Raw genomic sequence first — 17669 nt, 5'->3', positions numbered from 1 at the left:
ATCAGGTGAACTAGAGGACAGATTAGGGCGTCCTTGTGTGTTTTTAGAAATGTTGTGTCCATATTGTAAGCGTCTTTCGCTTTTGAGTCTCTTAGTGGTGGTGGTCCCTGGTTCACAATCAGTTGAAAACCCCTGCCATATAATCATGGTTTGACCTATTTGACTCTTTGACATGATGACTCCACCAGTGGGCGTCGCTAGAAATCGCACTCTCATGTTACCATAGTAACAGTAAAGCCTGTGTTGTTTGGCTAAGAAAGCTACATACGTTTTAGTGGACGTTTTAGTGATTCTTAACAACGTATTTGTTATAAACTAATCGAGTGGACCGACTTCGAAATCCATTAAGGTAATTGCAAAGATATTGGAATGCTGGCTTTGTGTGCTATGGTTAACAGTGTGTAGTTGACTAGTTGGTAGCGCGGCCAAAGGCTAGGTTGAGCTACTATTAGCTATAGTAGTAAGTATAACCCTACTCTAAGGTAGAACCTTGGTAAACACGGCTATGTCCGGTTCAGGGCTTTCAAAAATAAAAGCACGACTGCGCTAATCTACAGCTACTTACTTCATTTTTATGCAAAACACGGACACCGGAATGTGCATCGAGCGCCAAGGGTGCCTAATGCTGCCAGATCCAACGAAATCTCTGCACATTAATCTATTCGATTCAAACATAAATTCGATGTTTAACTTACTTGTCCGACCTAGATAGCGGATGGATGTAAAGTGAAACTGTGAACGGCACTAAGAAAATTACTACAACAACTTGCGTTTAAAAACATTACAGCTTACCGTGGATAACGTGTCGTGAAGTTAGCCAGTCTAGCATCGTTAATCAACTTTGTTGTACGTATCTACCCAAAAAGCAGGTGTTGGAGGTCTCGGGATGTCAAACGACCTGGTTGGCGTGTGGGAGGTGGCACTGAGTGACGGAGTGCATCGGATACAGTTTGAACATGGCACGACCACGGGGAAGAGGGTCATCCATGTTGATGGAAAGGTACATCGTCTTCATTAAGTTCAAACCATGCCTCACCAGTCACCACTCGCCACTCGGTCATACTGTACGTGCAGTAGCCTATACATGCCAACCATGAGTCTCTTGAGTTGAGTAAAAGGTTTTGTTTGTGATTTCTTGGCAAGACAAAAGTTGTTTTTCTTTTGCTTAAAAGTTTTTCCAGCAGCAGAGGTTTCCCCATCTCTCCAGCTCTAGTCTGTAGTAGACAACAGAAAATACATTTCAGGTGTGTGACACCAATCTCATCCAATCATAGAGCAGGAGAGAGAACCAAATTTGTATGCTCATTATTTTGATGGCATCACTTTCAATTTCACTTGTTTATCCTTCCTGTAACCTGTTCTCTCGACTCTCCTGTTTGGATGAAATTGGTATCCCGGGCCAGTGACCTGAAGATGTATTTTCTATTTACTAAACATTATTTACTTAATGAACAAACGTAATGATCACAAAATTCATCACTTACAGGCAGCACCTCTAAGAGGGTATACAGTACGTGTGACAGCATCATCCTACCTGGAAGTGATGCAAATAGCTTGCATCCTTAGACTCACTTAACTGAGGAAGGACACAATCATGTCACCCCTCTGGGGTCCTGGGATGCAATACTGTACTCGAGTCAGTACTGTACTGGGACCTATTACATTGAAAATCTATTTACATCACTGTGAGTGGCAAAAAACGACTTTCTGGCCTTGACAGCCCATACATCCAAAGAAAAGTCCTATCTGATTGCATTAAACAATGTTAAACCACGTTAAACTCATTTTGCCACTCACTTTATGCATATGCATTATTTTTGATTTTTTTAGTCTCCTCCGTCCTCCTGCAGGAGGTTCTTGTCCAAAACAATTACTAAAAATAAATGAAAAGAATATATAAAAAAACACGTCCCCTGCACATATTAGGACAATATCAGTCACCATAACAGGTCTCCACCAGGAGGATAGGAATGTGTGTGATGTTTAGCAAAATGTTTAGGAGTAATATAAGCATGCACAGTTTCACCGCAATCGGACACTGCGTTGAGTAGTTGTGGCGATTTGTACAAAATGGGTACAAAGCGGGCTACTCCTGTAAAGTTTAGAAGCCAATTGTAGCCAATGAGGGTGGATTATGTTGAAAATGTTCACGTGGAATTTCTTCCTCGGCCTAGTGGGAATGTGCGTGCACAATTTCACGGAAATCACACGATGTGTTCATGATTTGCAGCATTTTGTTTGAAACTCCTGCGAACTTTGGAAGCCAATCTTAGCCAATCAGGATGGATTCTGAGAAATCTGACAGACCAGTTTCGTTGAATGGCTCTAGAGAGTCTGTGTACCAATTTGCATGATGTTTGGACAACATCTGTAGGTGTACTATCCAAAAACCTGTTTTGCACAAAGCGCCCTCCTGCGCTATAACAGGCCGCTCTGCAAATGTTGGGGCAGAGGTTCATCGTTGGTATCCAGGGAGTGTGTGCAAAATTTGGCATCGACCGAGTTAACGGTGCCGGAGATTAGCTGTTCACGGACGGACGGATGGACACACGGACGGACCGAGTGCAAAACATACTCTCTCCCCATGCCTTCGGCCTGGTGGAGACAAAAATGGTTAAAATGGAGTTTGAAGTTACAATAGGTTTGTTTAGGAACTTGGGAAGGGGGAGAGGCAGCTAAAATGAATATAAAATAACTAAATACTGAATCGAGTGACTTTCGACCATTGAACATAATTTATAACAGAAGGTATCTGATCTACAAGCTCACATTACATCACAAATTCAGTTATTTGAAATGTTCACCTACACTGAGATTCCCAATAATATTGTAATTATGACAGGCTGAACGTGTTTAAACGTACTCCCATCATGTACAGAGGCACACAGTATGTGGCCTAATGTTTGTTTTTGTGGGGCACTCACCCCTCCAATGTCTGGCTTTGAGACATGAAAAAAATAAAAAAGAATCAGCATGCCCCACAATCAGTATGCCCTGCCGTGACGCCATGTGGCACAGTGGCAGACACTTCACACAAGTGTGATTTCTGTTGTTGTTAAAGTGCCATCTTTTAAACAAAAGCTTTGGACTACATTGATCATTGATGTCATGTAACAGGAACTCATTCGGAGGGACTGGATGTTCAAGCTCGTGGGAAAGGAGACCTTTAACGTGGGCAACTCGGACACCAAGGCAACCATCAACATAGATGCAGTGAGCGGCTTCGCATACGAATACACCTTGGAGATCAACGGAAAGAGCCTGAAGAAGTACATGGAGAACCGGTCAAAGGTCACCAGCACCTGGGTGCTCAACTTGGACGGTGTGGACTGTAGGGTGGTCCTGGGTAAGCATGTCTGACTGTAGGGTGGTCATGGGTAAGAATGTAGGGTGGTCCTGGGTAAGACTGTAGGGTGGTCCTGGGTATGGCAGAGCTGCCAACCTGCACACATTTTGTGTACCAACCATGCAATTCTAGGTGTCTATACGCCTAGAATTGCGTGGTTGGTACACAAAATGTGTGCAGGTTGGCAGCTCTGGTATGGGTTTGTGTGTTCATTGATTCTCCACATTTGATTCTACATGAGTGATTTTCAAACCCTTTTTGTATCAATAATGGGCAAGGCCCATTATTTATTGGGCAAGGCCCATTATTTATTGGGCATTTGAGCCACGGACCACCATTTGATGAGATTTAGCCTCTCAGACCCGAAACTTTGAATATTTGATTGTTGTTGGATAAATGTTGTCCACAATTCCATGCTGTATTGATGTGGCGGTACCATGAGATATAACAGGCAAACGTTGATCAAAATAAAATTTCTTCTACATTCTCTAATTGTGTAGACGTAAATTAAGTAATTCATATTAACAATAAATGTAACTCTTGAGAGTGTAAAATGAAACCAAATGGACCATTTGGTTTAATTTTACGCTCTCAAGAGTTAAAGATCTATAAGGGTCCATTTGGTTACCAACTCCATCATTTAGCTGGGGACCACCAGGATTCAGATTCAGATTCCTTTATTAGCCATTGTGTAACAGTTTGTTTCTTTTGGCATTTGCGTGTGTGCATTCCATTCTTTTTTCACATATAACAAATAAATACGAACAACAAACAAAGACAACACCATGCCAGAAAGAACCCCATCAAGGACCACCACCAGTGGTCCTCGGACCACAGGTTGAAAACCACTGTTCTACATCATGGTACACCTGAGCTGTTGGGGAACAGAGCTAGGATAACTCCAGCTACGGAGAGACATGTTTTTCTTTGACTCAAGTCTGACGCTGTAGTGACTGGATTTAGTCATTCCAATTAATTAGAGTTGGAACGTACACCACAACAGCAGTGGTTCTCAAAGTGGGGTCCGAGCCGAGGACCCCCAGTGGTCCATGAGGGGGTTCCAGGGTAGGGGGTCTCCAGCAAAATGAGGAACGGTTTAACCACTAACCCTATTTTATAAATAATCTTTAACCCTATTTTGTTGATCAGCTATTAGAAAATAGCTAAGCTACAAGCTTACAGCACTTTGCAATGCATTGTGATCTTGTAGATCGGCTATTTTTTAAACATTTAGAAAAATTGTAACAGATTTAGAAGAATGTTTCAATTTGGGGGTCCTTGACATGACAATGTTTGCGAACCACTGACCACTGAGTAGAGAACTTGTAAAGTCAATGTTGAGGGCTTGAGGCTAATCTATTTAGCAGCTTAAAGCCCAGGTCTTTACAGTACCATGTTCACCTTGCTTGACTCCTTGCTTATAGTAATAGACATTAATACAGATGATCGGATCACATAACACCTGGCTAGTAATATAAAGACTTATGACTAAATTGATCCACATTAATGACAGTGTAATGACAGTGTAGCCTGCATGTGCAGTACTATGATACATTGTACACATTGTAGGATGCACTGGCAAGGTAGGGCTGGGTCGCATGGATACAATCAAATATCACCATATTTTTGACTAAATACCTTGAACAGTACACAATATTGTTAGGATGCCTATTGGTGCTTTCACAAAATATTTTCACAATGCAATTTTTGATCAATAATAATCATTAATACAGTGATGTGGGTAAAGACAAATACTAGAACAGCTAGTGCAGCCTAAACGATCAGGAATTAATTTTCATGCAGGCACCTGAATATCCACATATTGCTTGCCTGCACACAGCATGTCAGGGAATGCTTCCGAAGACATTCTTAATGTCTGTTGATGCCTCAAAAAGCAGACCTTTTGCACGTCTGCAGATTGTATTGGACAAGACCATTGGCTGTCTAATGCAGAAGAAAGGACTCCCACATAACCTAAATGTTGTTCCTGTTCCAAATATTTTAATTTGCAAGTGATAAAGATGGTGTTTGTGAATCCTTTCTTCTGCATAATTAAGCCACAAGTTATACAAGTTAGCCGATACCTAATACCAATACCAGTGTTGTGATCTCGTGTTGTGTTTATAGCTATCTAGCTATATATCTTGTGTTGTGTTTATAGCAGATTCCTCACTCAAATGTGCAGTTTGGGCAACTCCAAAGCAAACTCCAGCCATAGTGTCAACCCCTTACCCCTGTGTCGGATCGGTGGTTAGACTGGCATATTTGCCAATACCGATATGACCCGATATGACAAATAAGGGCCGATATCGATACAGTATCGGGACATCTCTACTAAAGATACAGTAATTACATGGCACTCTGAGTTATGATCAGTGCTCAGTCTCTTGTGAAGCCACACTTAGAAATATGCTGCTAAAATATTACTAATATAAGTGAATGAGGTACAAGTATTATGTACATGCCAAAGTCTCAGTGCATGAGCAGCAATCACTTGGAATTCTCCGTTGTTTATAGATCCTGTGTTGTGCTTTGTTACTGTTACTAACGGCATCATCACAATGTGTTCTCATTTTCAGTTGTCTGTTATTAAATGAATTTCTCTTTTTCTTTTCACAGAGAAAGATACTATGGATATTTGGTGTAATGGACAAAAGATGGAGACTGCCGTAAGTGTGATTGTTGAGTGTGACTTTGATGTTTTTCTGGTACTTCAGTGTAATTGTCAGTTTAGGAATTCATTCATTTTACTTCTACTAGTCCGACAGCCGAGGTGGACGGGTGGGAAATTTGGTATATAGTCTTTTTTATTGGCCTAAAATATTGTCTATATGCATACATTCATGAATCCAATTTTTTTTATAGAGGTTTCTTGTGACCCTACCATTTACATCCTATGGTAGGCAAAAATGAATCCATTCCAAGCATTAGTTTTGCACAAAATACACTCCTTGGGCTAAAAACAGCCATAGACATCATGACCAATGTGATGAGGTCAGCACATTTTGGGCACATTTGGGCAAGTGGCTATGGCTGCTTTTAGCCCAAGGAGTGTATTTTGTGCAAAACTAATGCTTGGAATGGATTCAGAATCATGAAAACCCCCTAGTTTGACATGTAACATGCTACTTAAAGCAAAAGAAAGATTTGACATTTTTGCCAGCCATAGGGTGTCAACAGTAGGGTCACAAGAAACCCCTATAAAAATGATTGCCCAATACTAACAGCCGGTCAGCAAGTGGATTCATGAAGGTATGTATATAGACAATATTTTAGGCCAATAAAACATATACCAAATTTCCCACTTTAAAAAAAAGAAGCCTGTCGGCTGCCGGACTATACAGGATAATTGTTACGACAAAATCAGGCTATGCTGATCTGGAGCTGAAAATAAAAGACTCCATAGTACTTGGTATTCTGGAGAATACTATCAGAAGTCAAACCTTACTTTTTCGTACCGGTTTGTTTCTAAAGGGGGAGTTTGTGGACGACGGCACTGAGACGCACTTCACTCTTGGCGATCATGACTGCTGCATCAAGGCTGTCAGTAGTGGAAAGAGGCGAGACGGCATCATCCAAACACTGCTTGTAGATGGCATGGAGATAGCTGAATGCACAGAGTGACAGTTGTGCGTGTGTGTGTGCGTTAGTGCGTACATGTGCCCATGCATGTATGTTTACCTTCATGCAAAAGGAGACACTGGTTTGTGTGAATATGTAATTTGTGTAGGTATGCGTTTCAAGACCTCGTTTCAATCAGGGACCAGGACCAGCTGACTAGAAGACTGTTCTCTTCTGTTTTGATGGGTATTCTGCAGAAGTAAGGGCATCCATAGACCAGTGAGGGTTGCTATTATATTTAATATTCCAGTATCTGGTGCTCTGATGGTCACAGTCTAGGGATTCAATCAAATCCACTGCGGTGCTTCTGGATTGGCTGAGCATCTACAGGTATATACGAACACAATTGGCCGTAGGGTGATCTTTATCATTGTGCTAGACGGCTAGACACTCCAGCGGGCTGGAGTGCTTGTCAGAGTGTTGAATGGAGGACAGAGGCTTATGTCCTTCTGGGGGTCTCCTCACTGGCATGTGCACCAGTAGGGTGCAAAGAAATGTCGGGAGGGTAAATTGGCGGTTAACTAAACTGGTAGAAAAAAGGGTGAAAAATTATCTACTGTTAAAAAAAAGACCTGCATATTTCATGAGGTCCAGACATAATTTATAGTTTCAGATCCGACAGCCTAGTTCAACTACACTTCTTTAACTGGAGTGATCCTTTTACAGCACCATGTTAACACGTGTGTTGTATTTTTGAGTGGTGCAACCACTCCAAGGAAAAGCAATGTCCGTGTTAACCTATGTGACCTATGTGTGTGACTATGAGTACCAGTAGGGGCAAAAGCGCTGTTGTGCCAGAAACAGAGAGAGAGAGATAGTGCTGCACTGTTGCCTGCTAATGAGAGAGAGAGGGGGGGAATTGCACCACTGTGTGATCTTTATGATTCATTTAGCTTTTTGTAGGCAGCTGCAGATGTGGTAGGTGCATCAAAACATGTTCAGGAGTGCATAGACTGTAATTTTACAGATGCTTGCTTAAGTCAAAATGTCCTACAGTTTGATAGAATGTCAGTTTCTTTCTGACAGTAATGGCAGCTATACACACCCTATACTGTACGCCACCAAGGTAAATAAAAAAGGCATCCATTGCCATTTCGAAACACATTTAGACACCCTGTCCATCCTTGGCATTCTGTTGATTAAATTATTCAAATGTATTTTTTATTTTATGGAGCTGGTTATATGTGGAAAAAAACTAGACATTTTACTTGATCATAAATGGACCTAATAGAATATTTCAGAAGAAGAAAAAATGTAACATTGCATTGAAAATTGTGGATGTCAAGTTTTGGACATGTAGTTTTCCCACAGAAACTTACATTTTATATCCAAGTGCTTAATGTTCATGTACACGTAATGTATATTATACATTGTTTGTAATAATGTAGTGTTGACCTTCAAATATTATTTTATTAAAGGTATACAGAACTCAGATCAGATTACTTCAATGACCAGTTGATAGCTTTTCACAAATCACAATGCGTAAATATCTGACTGCAATACCAGTTTAGTAAGTGCATGTATTTTAAATAAGATAAGCCATTTTCAGTCCACTCATTGACACCCTTGAGCGTTAATGGATAAACTAGGTTTTTTGTAGTTGTGATGATGCGTCTGAAATGATTGTAGTATAATACCGTGTTATGATGTCACTGCATTCCCTTTAGACTGGTTATTCTACATTCTTTACACAAAGGCAAACCTGACATTATTCAAACAGCAATCAGGTTTTATTTTTGATTTCAGTGTCTCACAGTTTCACTACTCAGTCTGGTACACACATGGCCATTGTCAGTTGTTACTTGTTACAACAAAGTAACATGTAGTCATTGTCTTGCATAAATTATGTTGTTACTCCCAGTATGTCATACTCTTAACAAAAACAAACCAAAATCACTTCTATTTCAGGAAATAGGCATTGGACATTTTCTCTGAAGGCACTTATTATATGGAGAAAACTTGGAATTTGCATTATTTATCACAGAGTAATAATGAATCACTAGATTTTACATATTAAGAATTTAGTTGTACAGCATACAAGGACAATCTTCTAAATCAAACCCACAATAAGTGTATATAACAAGGTTATAAAAGATAACGTAGTGCCTTTCCTCCAGTGGCTCCTCAAGATAGGATGCTTAGCCAGAAACCAGAAAGATGATCTAATTATCACTACCTCAGACAGAAACATAGTACAAGATCACAGAAATCTGATTATTATTAATCATTTAACGAAAGAAAGGGGGGGGGCATAAATCCCCAACATATTCTCTTCCTTAGTTACTGAGAAGTTTGCAGATGATAATGTACTCTGGCAAAGCTTGGTGACCATTGAAAATGACAGATATATCCATTCCTCCATGTAGACTGTCGTAGCGACAGAGTGGATCATCTCCGATAGGAGGTGGCACAATCAAACCTGGTTCACCAAGGACGGAGTTCCCCGTCAGCACCTGGGCCTCCACAAAGTACAGATACAGATTCTCTTCCATGCTTTTCCACACTTTCATGGCCTCATCCACTTTGCCAGTGAAGTAAATGCCATCTCCATACCGTGGGTCTGTGCATGGAATAATTTGTATTTTTATTTGTACCCCATCTTTCTTTTTATCCACACACTAATTTGAGAAAGGACGCAATCATATCACCCTCCGGGGGTCCTGGGATGCAATACTGCACACAAAATGTCCCTGGGACCCATCTAAAAGACCACCCCTGGGTCCCGGGACCCATTACATTGAAAACCTATTTGCATCACTGATTACAAACAACACATTCCATTACTACATGACAGGTTATTAGAAGACAAGAAAAACAATCATTATTATGTCACCTATGTTACATATTTTGTAAAATATTCAATAACATACCATCGGGTGGTGCATACTCCCTCTGGAATCCAACATGGCTGACCATATTGCAGAACTGCACGTGTATGCGTTGGTACATTCGTTGAGGAGCGTTTGTGGACTGTAGCTGTTTTCGCTTCAGGTCAAAGAGCTCCTTCAGAGCGCAGTTCTCCACTCGGTCAACCTAACGGTATCATATAATTAAAAAAATAATAAAAACTTTTGGTCAGGCAATTTTGTGAGATTGTTTCTTTCTATAAACCATAACACTAAATCAATTAAATATATCTTTGGTGGAGTATTATGTTATTATTATTGTTAATGGTGGTGGTCCATTTGGAATGATATACAGACTGACAAACATGTTTTGTTGACTTCTCTCTTACCCTGACCACTTTCAGCCCACAAGAGCGCATCTCATTATCTCTGTCACAGAAGTCCTGACCGGACTTCTCACATGGCTTTCTTTCATAGGACACCTTGGGAGAGGCCGTCAGGGTCATCAAGTCAACTTCCTCGTCGACAAAGTCCTTCTGGACTTTGCAGAGCATGGCTTCCACTTGCAACGCAACAACTCTGATATCTTCATTTGATTCCCCTTTTACTATTACGCCAGCACAACCTTTGTCAAAGAACTCCTCAATAGAGACACCTTGTTTGGCTTCACGGTGCAACTGTTGGAATTCCTGCTCCCCAAAGTACTGGAGGAAGTTGTTGTGCACAACGATAGAGCCAGAGGAATAGAAGAGAAGGAGTTCCAGCCATTCTTTGGCTTCCTGTGTCGCTTCATCAGATGCATTGGTCAGTCTGATCTGTGGATTGGGAGTCACACTTGGATGTGCCTGACTGACATTGCTGTGCTCAAATCCTAATAAAAAAGCATGCATGAGAAAGACAATTACTTCTGCATGTTGGAATTGTTATTTATTTTCCAATATGGAATATGGCACAATATGATCCCCCCCCCCCCCCATCTCTTTGACATTTTCAGGTTTACAAGACGTGAAAAGGTGAAAATGATCAAAACAGTAGAAGCAACAAAGCTGACAAGTATTAAAGGACCACTTCACCACTTTTCAACCTATCTTCATATAATAGGTCCTCACTAATAATCATGATACAATGGCACGACTTTTTTCTACTCAGTCTGTCTCATAGGAGGGCTGTGGGCAGTTTAGAAACCGTCTTCCAGTGACATCATCATTAGGCAGATTATTTTTTAAACAAGATTTGTTTTACAATTATTTTTAGATTTTCATTATTGTGAGAAGTTATGGCTTCCATTTTCACATTGCAACTTTTCAGGACTAGAAAGCCTGCAGTTTTTATTAGCTTGTATTCCCCATCGATGATGTCACTGGAAGACGGTTTCTGAACTGCCCACAGCCCTCCTAAGACACAGACAGAGTAGAAAGAATTGCGCCATTTTATCATGATTATTAGTGAGGACCTATTATATGAAGATAGGTTGAAAAGTGGTGAAGTGGTCCCACAAAAAGAACTAGACAAAATTTAAATAAAATCAAAAAGAGGACATGACAAAAATGAAGGGAAACATCTTGTTCTTACCTTGTGAAGAGCTAGGGGCAGATGTCCTGCCTTGGAGAGATCTCAACTGATTCTCAAAAGCCTAGAAAGAGGGTTATATATTTGCTAGTAGATATTTTACAATTAAATGGAATGGAATTTAATATCGCTCTGTTTAACCCTGTATTATCATCATGGCATCCTTAGCTTTTATTGTTAATTGCTTTAGTGACCGTTTAAAGAAAATATCATACAAATGCAGTATTCTTTTGAATTATTCATAAGGAACAATTTGCCAGTAACTGCAGATATTGGCAACACACTGCGTACCTTAAATGTGTCATTGTCAGAAGGAAAAATGACAATGTCAATGTCCATGATAACTTGTTGGTGTTTATGGGCAAATTTCTCCATTATATCTGTCATGATCGTGGCGACGTCAACACTAAGGAATCCCAGCATACCAGTACCAATGGCTGGGAAGGCGATTGATCTGTGGGATTTTGCGGCTGCCTGGGATAAGCATTCCCATATTGCTTGGGAAAGAATCTGAAATGGAGTTTATATTAATAAACAGGGAGACAATCATATATGCCATGATGCACACAGTAATGTGATGTTATGTGAAATGCCAGTTGTGATAATCTGAAAGTAATGTTCACTCATGCTGTACCTGTTGTGCTGATTCTTGGTGACTATTAGCACACAATGTGTGATACACCTCTTTACAATGTAGCTTGTATGCTTGTGTCACCATGACATATTTCTGGTGAGAGTTTCTATATTTCTCAATTTCATTTTGCATTTTGTGACCAGCTTTTTGCAAAATAGCGTTGGAGATCTGACCCTCTGACAGCTTGAGCGATTTTGAAGTAGTGTTCACGATCACATCCGTCTGAAAGAAGACAAAACAAATAGAGGAATTATTAAAAACTTCATCCTCTTGTAAATGTTTGTGCCTTTCGCCTTTATTTTATATTTTTTATAGAGGGAGACAGGAAATGGGGAGAGATGGGGGGGGGTGACATGCGGTAAGGGCCGTTGGGATCGGGAGTCGAACCCACGTCACGGCCAGACTGGGCTACCAGCCAGGGTGCCTGGACCGCTGAGCCACGGCCCAGGCCGACGATTCTCTTTAAAAAGGTATTGAAAGTGATCTTTTTTGGTTAAAAGAAGTTTCGTTAAAAAACAGATAGTAATAGTGCTCTTCATGCGGTCTCTCCAGCTCTTTAATAAAGAGAAGGGGAAAAATGCAGGTGGGTTGCCAATTTCATCCTAATCAGGAGAGAGTAGCTTCCATTTTATAAGTGTCCAGTTCCAATTTTGCCTGCTTGTTTTATTTATTTTTGTTTTTCCATCACTTCCAATATAACTTTTACTGTATCCTGTATGAGTTCTCCTAATTGGATACAACCCAGTTTACTAAAAACCTGTAAAGAGAAGGGGAAACCCCTGTTACTAAACACTCTTATTACTTTATTTAACGCTTATTTTAAGCAAAAAAAAATATCACTTGACTACAAGTTCTCAACTAAATCATCATATCAAAGGAAAACTCAAACTTCCACACCAATATTAGTTGATGCTTGTTTCATGCTAAATAGAATATATTATATAACTGCCTTCCTATGTATTCTTACCTGCTGTTCCTCAATTTTACCCTTCTTCAGGGTCATTCTGATATTGTTAACTTGAATAGTGGTTGTTGAGGCGTTGGAGGCACCCTTCCCATGACTCCCAGCTGCGTGGCTGTATGATTTAGTTGTGGTGGAGGCAAGGTTCTGACAGGCTCTGTGCATTTCACCGACAGAAGGATCGTCATGGTTCACCAGGTGGATCTCACGTAGGGGATATTTCGTTTGATATGTCTTGTCATGGTATTCTTTCAGTGTTGACACTATTACGTCTGCACATCGGTGCAGGGGGAAGTTGAACAGGCCAGAACTCAGAGCAGGAATCGCCACAGATTGCAGACCATGTTTCTCCACTTGATTAAGGATGCTCTTCACTGCCTTTGCCAGTTTGGGCTCAGCCTGAGAAACCATGGCATCAGTTGGATGTGCTGGTAGACATGGGCCCACGGCATGAATTATCTTTTTGCATGGCAGGGCTCCACCAGCATTAGCGACAACTGCGTCACCTGTTTGCAATTTACCATTCTGTTGAATGTATTTATCACTCTCTTGCTGGATCACTGGGCCACCAGCTCTGGACAGTGCAAACGCAAGGCCACCATAATGTTGAAGTTGGTCATTAGCGGCATTGACCACAGCATCCACTCGGAAGTTGGTGAGATCAGCTTTCCATACAGACACCTTCAGGCCCTTGTGCAGCTCAACAGAAAACTTCTTCTCAGGGACCACGGTTGGTTTCCTATTGCCTGAACCCACACCATAGAATTCAGCATTACATCCAAATTTGCTTTGGACTATATCTCTCAGAACCGGTCCATATTTTTTCACAATGCTAATTGAGTCTCCATGAAGCTGTACATCTAATTGGCTGGCCATGGCTTCATCCAGGCAATCAATCTATGGAGAAATGGATCAATAAGGTAATCAGAAATATGAAAATGTACAGTATGATGTATGGTTGACCTCAAAACACATCCACAGAAAGCATCCTCTTAACACTGTACTGTACACTCTACTGTGTTTGGTTCAAAGTTGAGTTTTATTTTTTTATAATTACAATCAAATTCTAAAACATAAGGAGTAGCCTGCCCTTTTGGTTTATAACGCCAAATTATTAATTGTTTTAAGTTCATCTTTTTATAGCAGTAGTGGCAACTGAACAAGAATTGATTGCAGCCACATGGTACCTTGTTACGCCAGTAGATGGCGCCAGAGACCGCATCTGAGGCGAGTAGCTAGTAGCAAAAACAATGCATCATGGTGACTGCATGTTTTCAATTTCAACTTATAATTACAGTCCAGTGTAGATCTACCCAGTCCCCACAGTTTTCCCAAATCGACTTGCCAATTCCGAGTTGAGTGCCACAACTCTTTCTGTAATAAACATAAACGGGGCATTCAATAACAGTCCTATAGTAACTATACCTACACTACAGGATGTTCGTGTGTGTAAACAAAGAAAGAATTCAACTCCAAAGTTCAGACTGTAAACGATCGACGTTTAAGCCCACATTAACAGAGTTTGTGCTTTACAATCGTGCTTACCGTCGTGCTTTACAATAATTCATAGTAACGATTTGCTTACTTATTTGCTTGCACTTACCACCCAGCCGAGTTCCCCAGCAGCAGCTCCCTGGTTGTCCCGAGTCCGACTCCCGAATAAACGCGAAAACGAAACTACTGAGATGACTGAGATGACACGCCCTCACCAGTGGTCACCCAGGTAGCCATGGTTCACATGATTCATGGCGGAACTTCAACCTGTTTTACGCACTTACTCCATTTACAACGTCTACATAAACGCTCAGATTTAAAATATAAAGTGCGCACACCAGGGCCACGGATGTTACAATTATTCTCGGGTGTGTATTAGCAACCGTACCTGCCGTATTGTTCAATAACAAAATGATTTGATCCGATCGGTGGCCATTTCCTCAAAAAGTCATATTGCATTTTAGTGCAATACACCTCGCAACCGATAGGGTCGCGTAGTTGAAAGAATGGTGAAAAAATGAGCAAGTGGCCGGCGAACGGATTCAAATGCTTTTTATTGAAAATTACGGAAGGCACGGGTGCGAATACCCACCCGAGCAATATTCTGAAATCCGTGGGGGTGGGCAAGTTTTATTAGAAATCGGAATGTTTATGTAGTGGACGTTAACGTTGTAAATGGAGCAAGTGCGTAAAACAGGGTGGACAATTGCGTCATGACAGTTTCAGGGCTATATCACTCAGGCAAATATTTACCAACCAAGCGCTGATAAAGTGCATTTTATCTGTTTTATAATTCCACTTCACCGTCTTATCTCGTCTCCATGTGATTGTGAACAGACAGAGAGGCCAGAATCAGATGGATAACCCTGATGGCCTAGTACATTTGGAACAATAAAGGCTATCGTAAACGCCTGGTTTATAACTCGTCGTACGAGGGTGTTGCTCACCGAAAATACCCGACCTACAAGCTCACAGCGCGCTGCGGTCGCTACGCGCGGTCAGCTTGTAGATCGGCTAAAATCACAGTAATTTCGAGAGAAATAAAAGTGAAACTAACTAAGCGTCCCACTTCATTTCTTTTTGGACAGCCATGGCCGACAACGCATACACGTACGTGTTGCTAGCCGAGTTCGAAGAAAATAAAATCCCCAAACTGAGAAACAAAGTAGTGAAATACTTCCAAAGTAAGAAATCCAAAGGTGGCGACTGTCGAGTCGAATATGACGAGCTACAGGGAATCGCAGAGCTTCGGTTCCGAACAGAGGAGGGTACGTTTTCTAATTATGAGTTATGACTATTGTATCAGGGCTGCCATATTTCAGAAAATGTCATTGATTGATTGATTGAAATATTTATTAACAGTTTGCAGAATTACAGTAGGCTACATTTCAAGCACAAACTCAATACAAAGACTGTTAACTGTGAGTGGAAGACCGAATTAAGCATTGCACTTGTTTACAACAGGGTCCACATTGTTCAATTAATCAAAACATTTAGAGACATACAAATAGACATTTCTATGTAGCTAAATAACAGAACAGGAATTCATCATATAGGAAGCAAAAAGGGAAAAGATACATATACAGTGAGGGGAAATGGGGGGGGGGGGGGGGGGTGGATAAGAGTGAGACTCTAGTGTCTTAAAGCGTTCGACAAAGGGCGGCGGCCCCCTTTTTTTGGCCTTTTTTAATGTCGATTTGGCCCGTTTAACGTTGATATTTAACCTTAACACTGATGTCTTCACCTCCATGCCAGCTGCTCTCCATGCACTGACAGCCTCCTCATGCTTAAAGTAGAAATGAAAAAGATTGTACCTTTTTGTTTTTACAAATAAATACATTTATATATAAAATGTAAATGGGTCCTTGACATGAAATAGTTTGAGAACCACTGATATAGACATAGGTTTTTTTCAGAAAACTGAGGATAGAGCAGGGGTGTCGAACTCAACTTGGGGCGAGGGCCGCATTGGTCAAAAGTTCACTTGATGAAGGCCACAACCAGTTGCGGACGCACGCTCAATGTCTCAGTCAGTCAGTCACTTCTATAATCAATCTATCTATCTATCTATCTATCTATCTATCTATCTATCTATCTATCTATCTATCTATCTATCTATCTATCTATCTATCTATCTATCTATCTATCTATCTATCTATCTATCTATCTATCTATCTATCTATCTCTCTCTCTCTCTCTCTCTCTCTCTCTCTCTCTCTCTCTCTCTCTCTCTCTCTCTCTCTCTCTCTCTCTCTCTCTGTATGTATGTATGTATGTATGTATGTATGTATGTATGTATGTATGTATGTATGTATGTATGTATGTATGTATGTATGTATGTATGTATGTATGTATGTATGTATGTATGTATGTATGTATGTATGTATGTATGTATGTATGTATGCTCAGACCCAGCCAGCCAGCAAGCCACACACATAGTGCTCAGACCCAGCCAGCCAGCAAGCCACACACATAGTTATTAGTTACACACATAGTGCTCAGACCCAGCCAGCCACACACATAGCTCCGTAAGGGAGTGGTTACGCCACTCAAAAAACCTTCAAAAAACTGAAGAGGCTACTGGAGATTGGAGAACCTGATTTGGACATGATCTGATGCAGGACAATGTCACTATGACAGAAAGAGAAGATGGGTCTGGCCACATTCATTCACCCCATAATCTCAGTGGAAATTGGGGAATATGTTGTGAAATAAAAAGTCAGAAAACTGGAATGTGGGAAAATGCCTTATTTTTTACATTTTCTTAGTTCAAATCATGGAATGCCATGATTTCCCCATGCCCACACATCTGTGGGCTCTCTCTCTCTCTCTGAACAGAAACAAGTCGTGATGCGGCCCCTCCCCCTTCACTTCACACACACACACACACACACACACACACACACACACACACACACACACACACACACACACACACACACACGCACACATTACTTTGTCCCTATAATGTGAACGGGCTACTGGCACCGTTCCACTTCCTCATATCACACAAGAGACGCCACACACCAGTATAGAAGAGATAGTCACTTACTCACTTGTTGTAACTTGTGGGGGCTATATTGTCTTCCATGAATTATATTTCGAAGCGATGTTAAATTGCGTGACTGTCACACTCAAAGGGTGAGACATGGCAGCCCTGATTGTATTAAATAATATGGAAATGTTATTTCACTCACA

General features: G+C 40.9%; 2 protein-coding genes across 3 annotated transcripts; one reads left to right on the top strand and one right to left on the bottom strand.

The window, feature by feature from the left end:
* Nucleotides 1-225: 225 nt before the first annotated feature.
* faima (Fas apoptotic inhibitory molecule a) lies at nt 226-8200 on the top strand. 2 transcript variants are annotated; one of them, XM_083776247.1, is made up of 5 exons: nt 226-349; nt 870-1000; nt 3118-3346; nt 5966-6015; nt 6821-8200. In XM_083776247.1, exons 2-5 carry the CDS (start codon nt 887-889, stop codon nt 6968-6970), a joined length of 543 nt encoding a protein of 180 aa, XP_083632373.1. In that variant the 5' UTR covers nt 226-349; nt 870-886; the 3' UTR covers nt 6971-8200. The 2 variants fall into 2 exon arrangements, with proteins under 2 accessions (XP_083632373.1, XP_083632372.1); XM_083776246.1 differs by having other exon boundaries at nt 230-349; nt 867-1000.
* A 475-nt stretch (nt 8201-8675) lies between these two features.
* Nucleotides 8676-14650, bottom strand: parp9 (poly(ADP-ribose) polymerase family member 9). The gene is made up of 8 exons (XM_083776548.1): nt 14581-14650; nt 12984-13874; nt 12017-12238; nt 11674-11892; nt 11386-11446; nt 10203-10684; nt 9838-10000; nt 8676-9527 (listed from the first exon to the last, which is right to left on the bottom strand). The coding sequence occupies exons 2-8, from the start codon at nt 13851-13853 to the stop codon at nt 9244-9246; spliced, it is 2301 nt and encodes a 766-aa protein (XP_083632674.1). The 5' UTR covers nt 13854-13874; nt 14581-14650; the 3' UTR covers nt 8676-9243.
* Between the last annotated feature and the right edge of the window lie 3019 nt (nt 14651-17669).

The sequence above is a fragment of the Protomyctophum parallelum genome (assembly GCF_964188405.1).
Source record: "Protomyctophum parallelum genome assembly, chromosome: 11".
NCBI classification, from domain to species: domain Eukaryota; kingdom Metazoa; phylum Chordata; class Actinopteri; order Myctophiformes; family Myctophidae; genus Protomyctophum; species Protomyctophum parallelum.
This window is presented reverse-complemented; position numbering and strand designations above follow the sequence as displayed.

What these genes read in the sequence shown, in the direction of transcription:
- faima (XM_083776247.1), top strand. Translation starts at nt 887, where the DNA reads ATGTCAAACGACCTGGTTGGCGTGTGGGAGGTGGCACTGAGTGACGGA. An exon ending in TCATCCATGTTGATGGAAAG is followed by an intron (nt 1,001 to 3,117) that starts GTACATCGTCTT and finishes GTCATGTAACAG; the next exon opens with GAACTCATTCGGAGGGACTG. An exon ending in GACAAAAGATGGAGACTGCC is followed by an intron (nt 6,016 to 6,820) that starts GTAAGTGTGATT and finishes TTGTTTCTAAAG; the next exon opens with GGGGAGTTTGTGGACGACGG.
- parp9 (XM_083776548.1), bottom strand. Translation starts at nt 13,853, where the DNA reads ATGGCCAGCCAATTAGATGTACAGCTTCATGGAGACTCAATTAGCATT. An exon ending in CTGACAATGACACATTTAAG is followed by an intron (nt 11,447 to 11,673) that starts GTACGCAGTGTG and finishes CCCTCTTTCTAG; the next exon opens with GCTTTTGAGAATCAGTTGAG. An exon ending in GGAGTATGCACCACCCGATG is followed by an intron (nt 9,528 to 9,837) that starts GTATGTTATTGA and finishes TTCCATGCACAG; the next exon opens with ACCCACGGTATGGAGATGGC.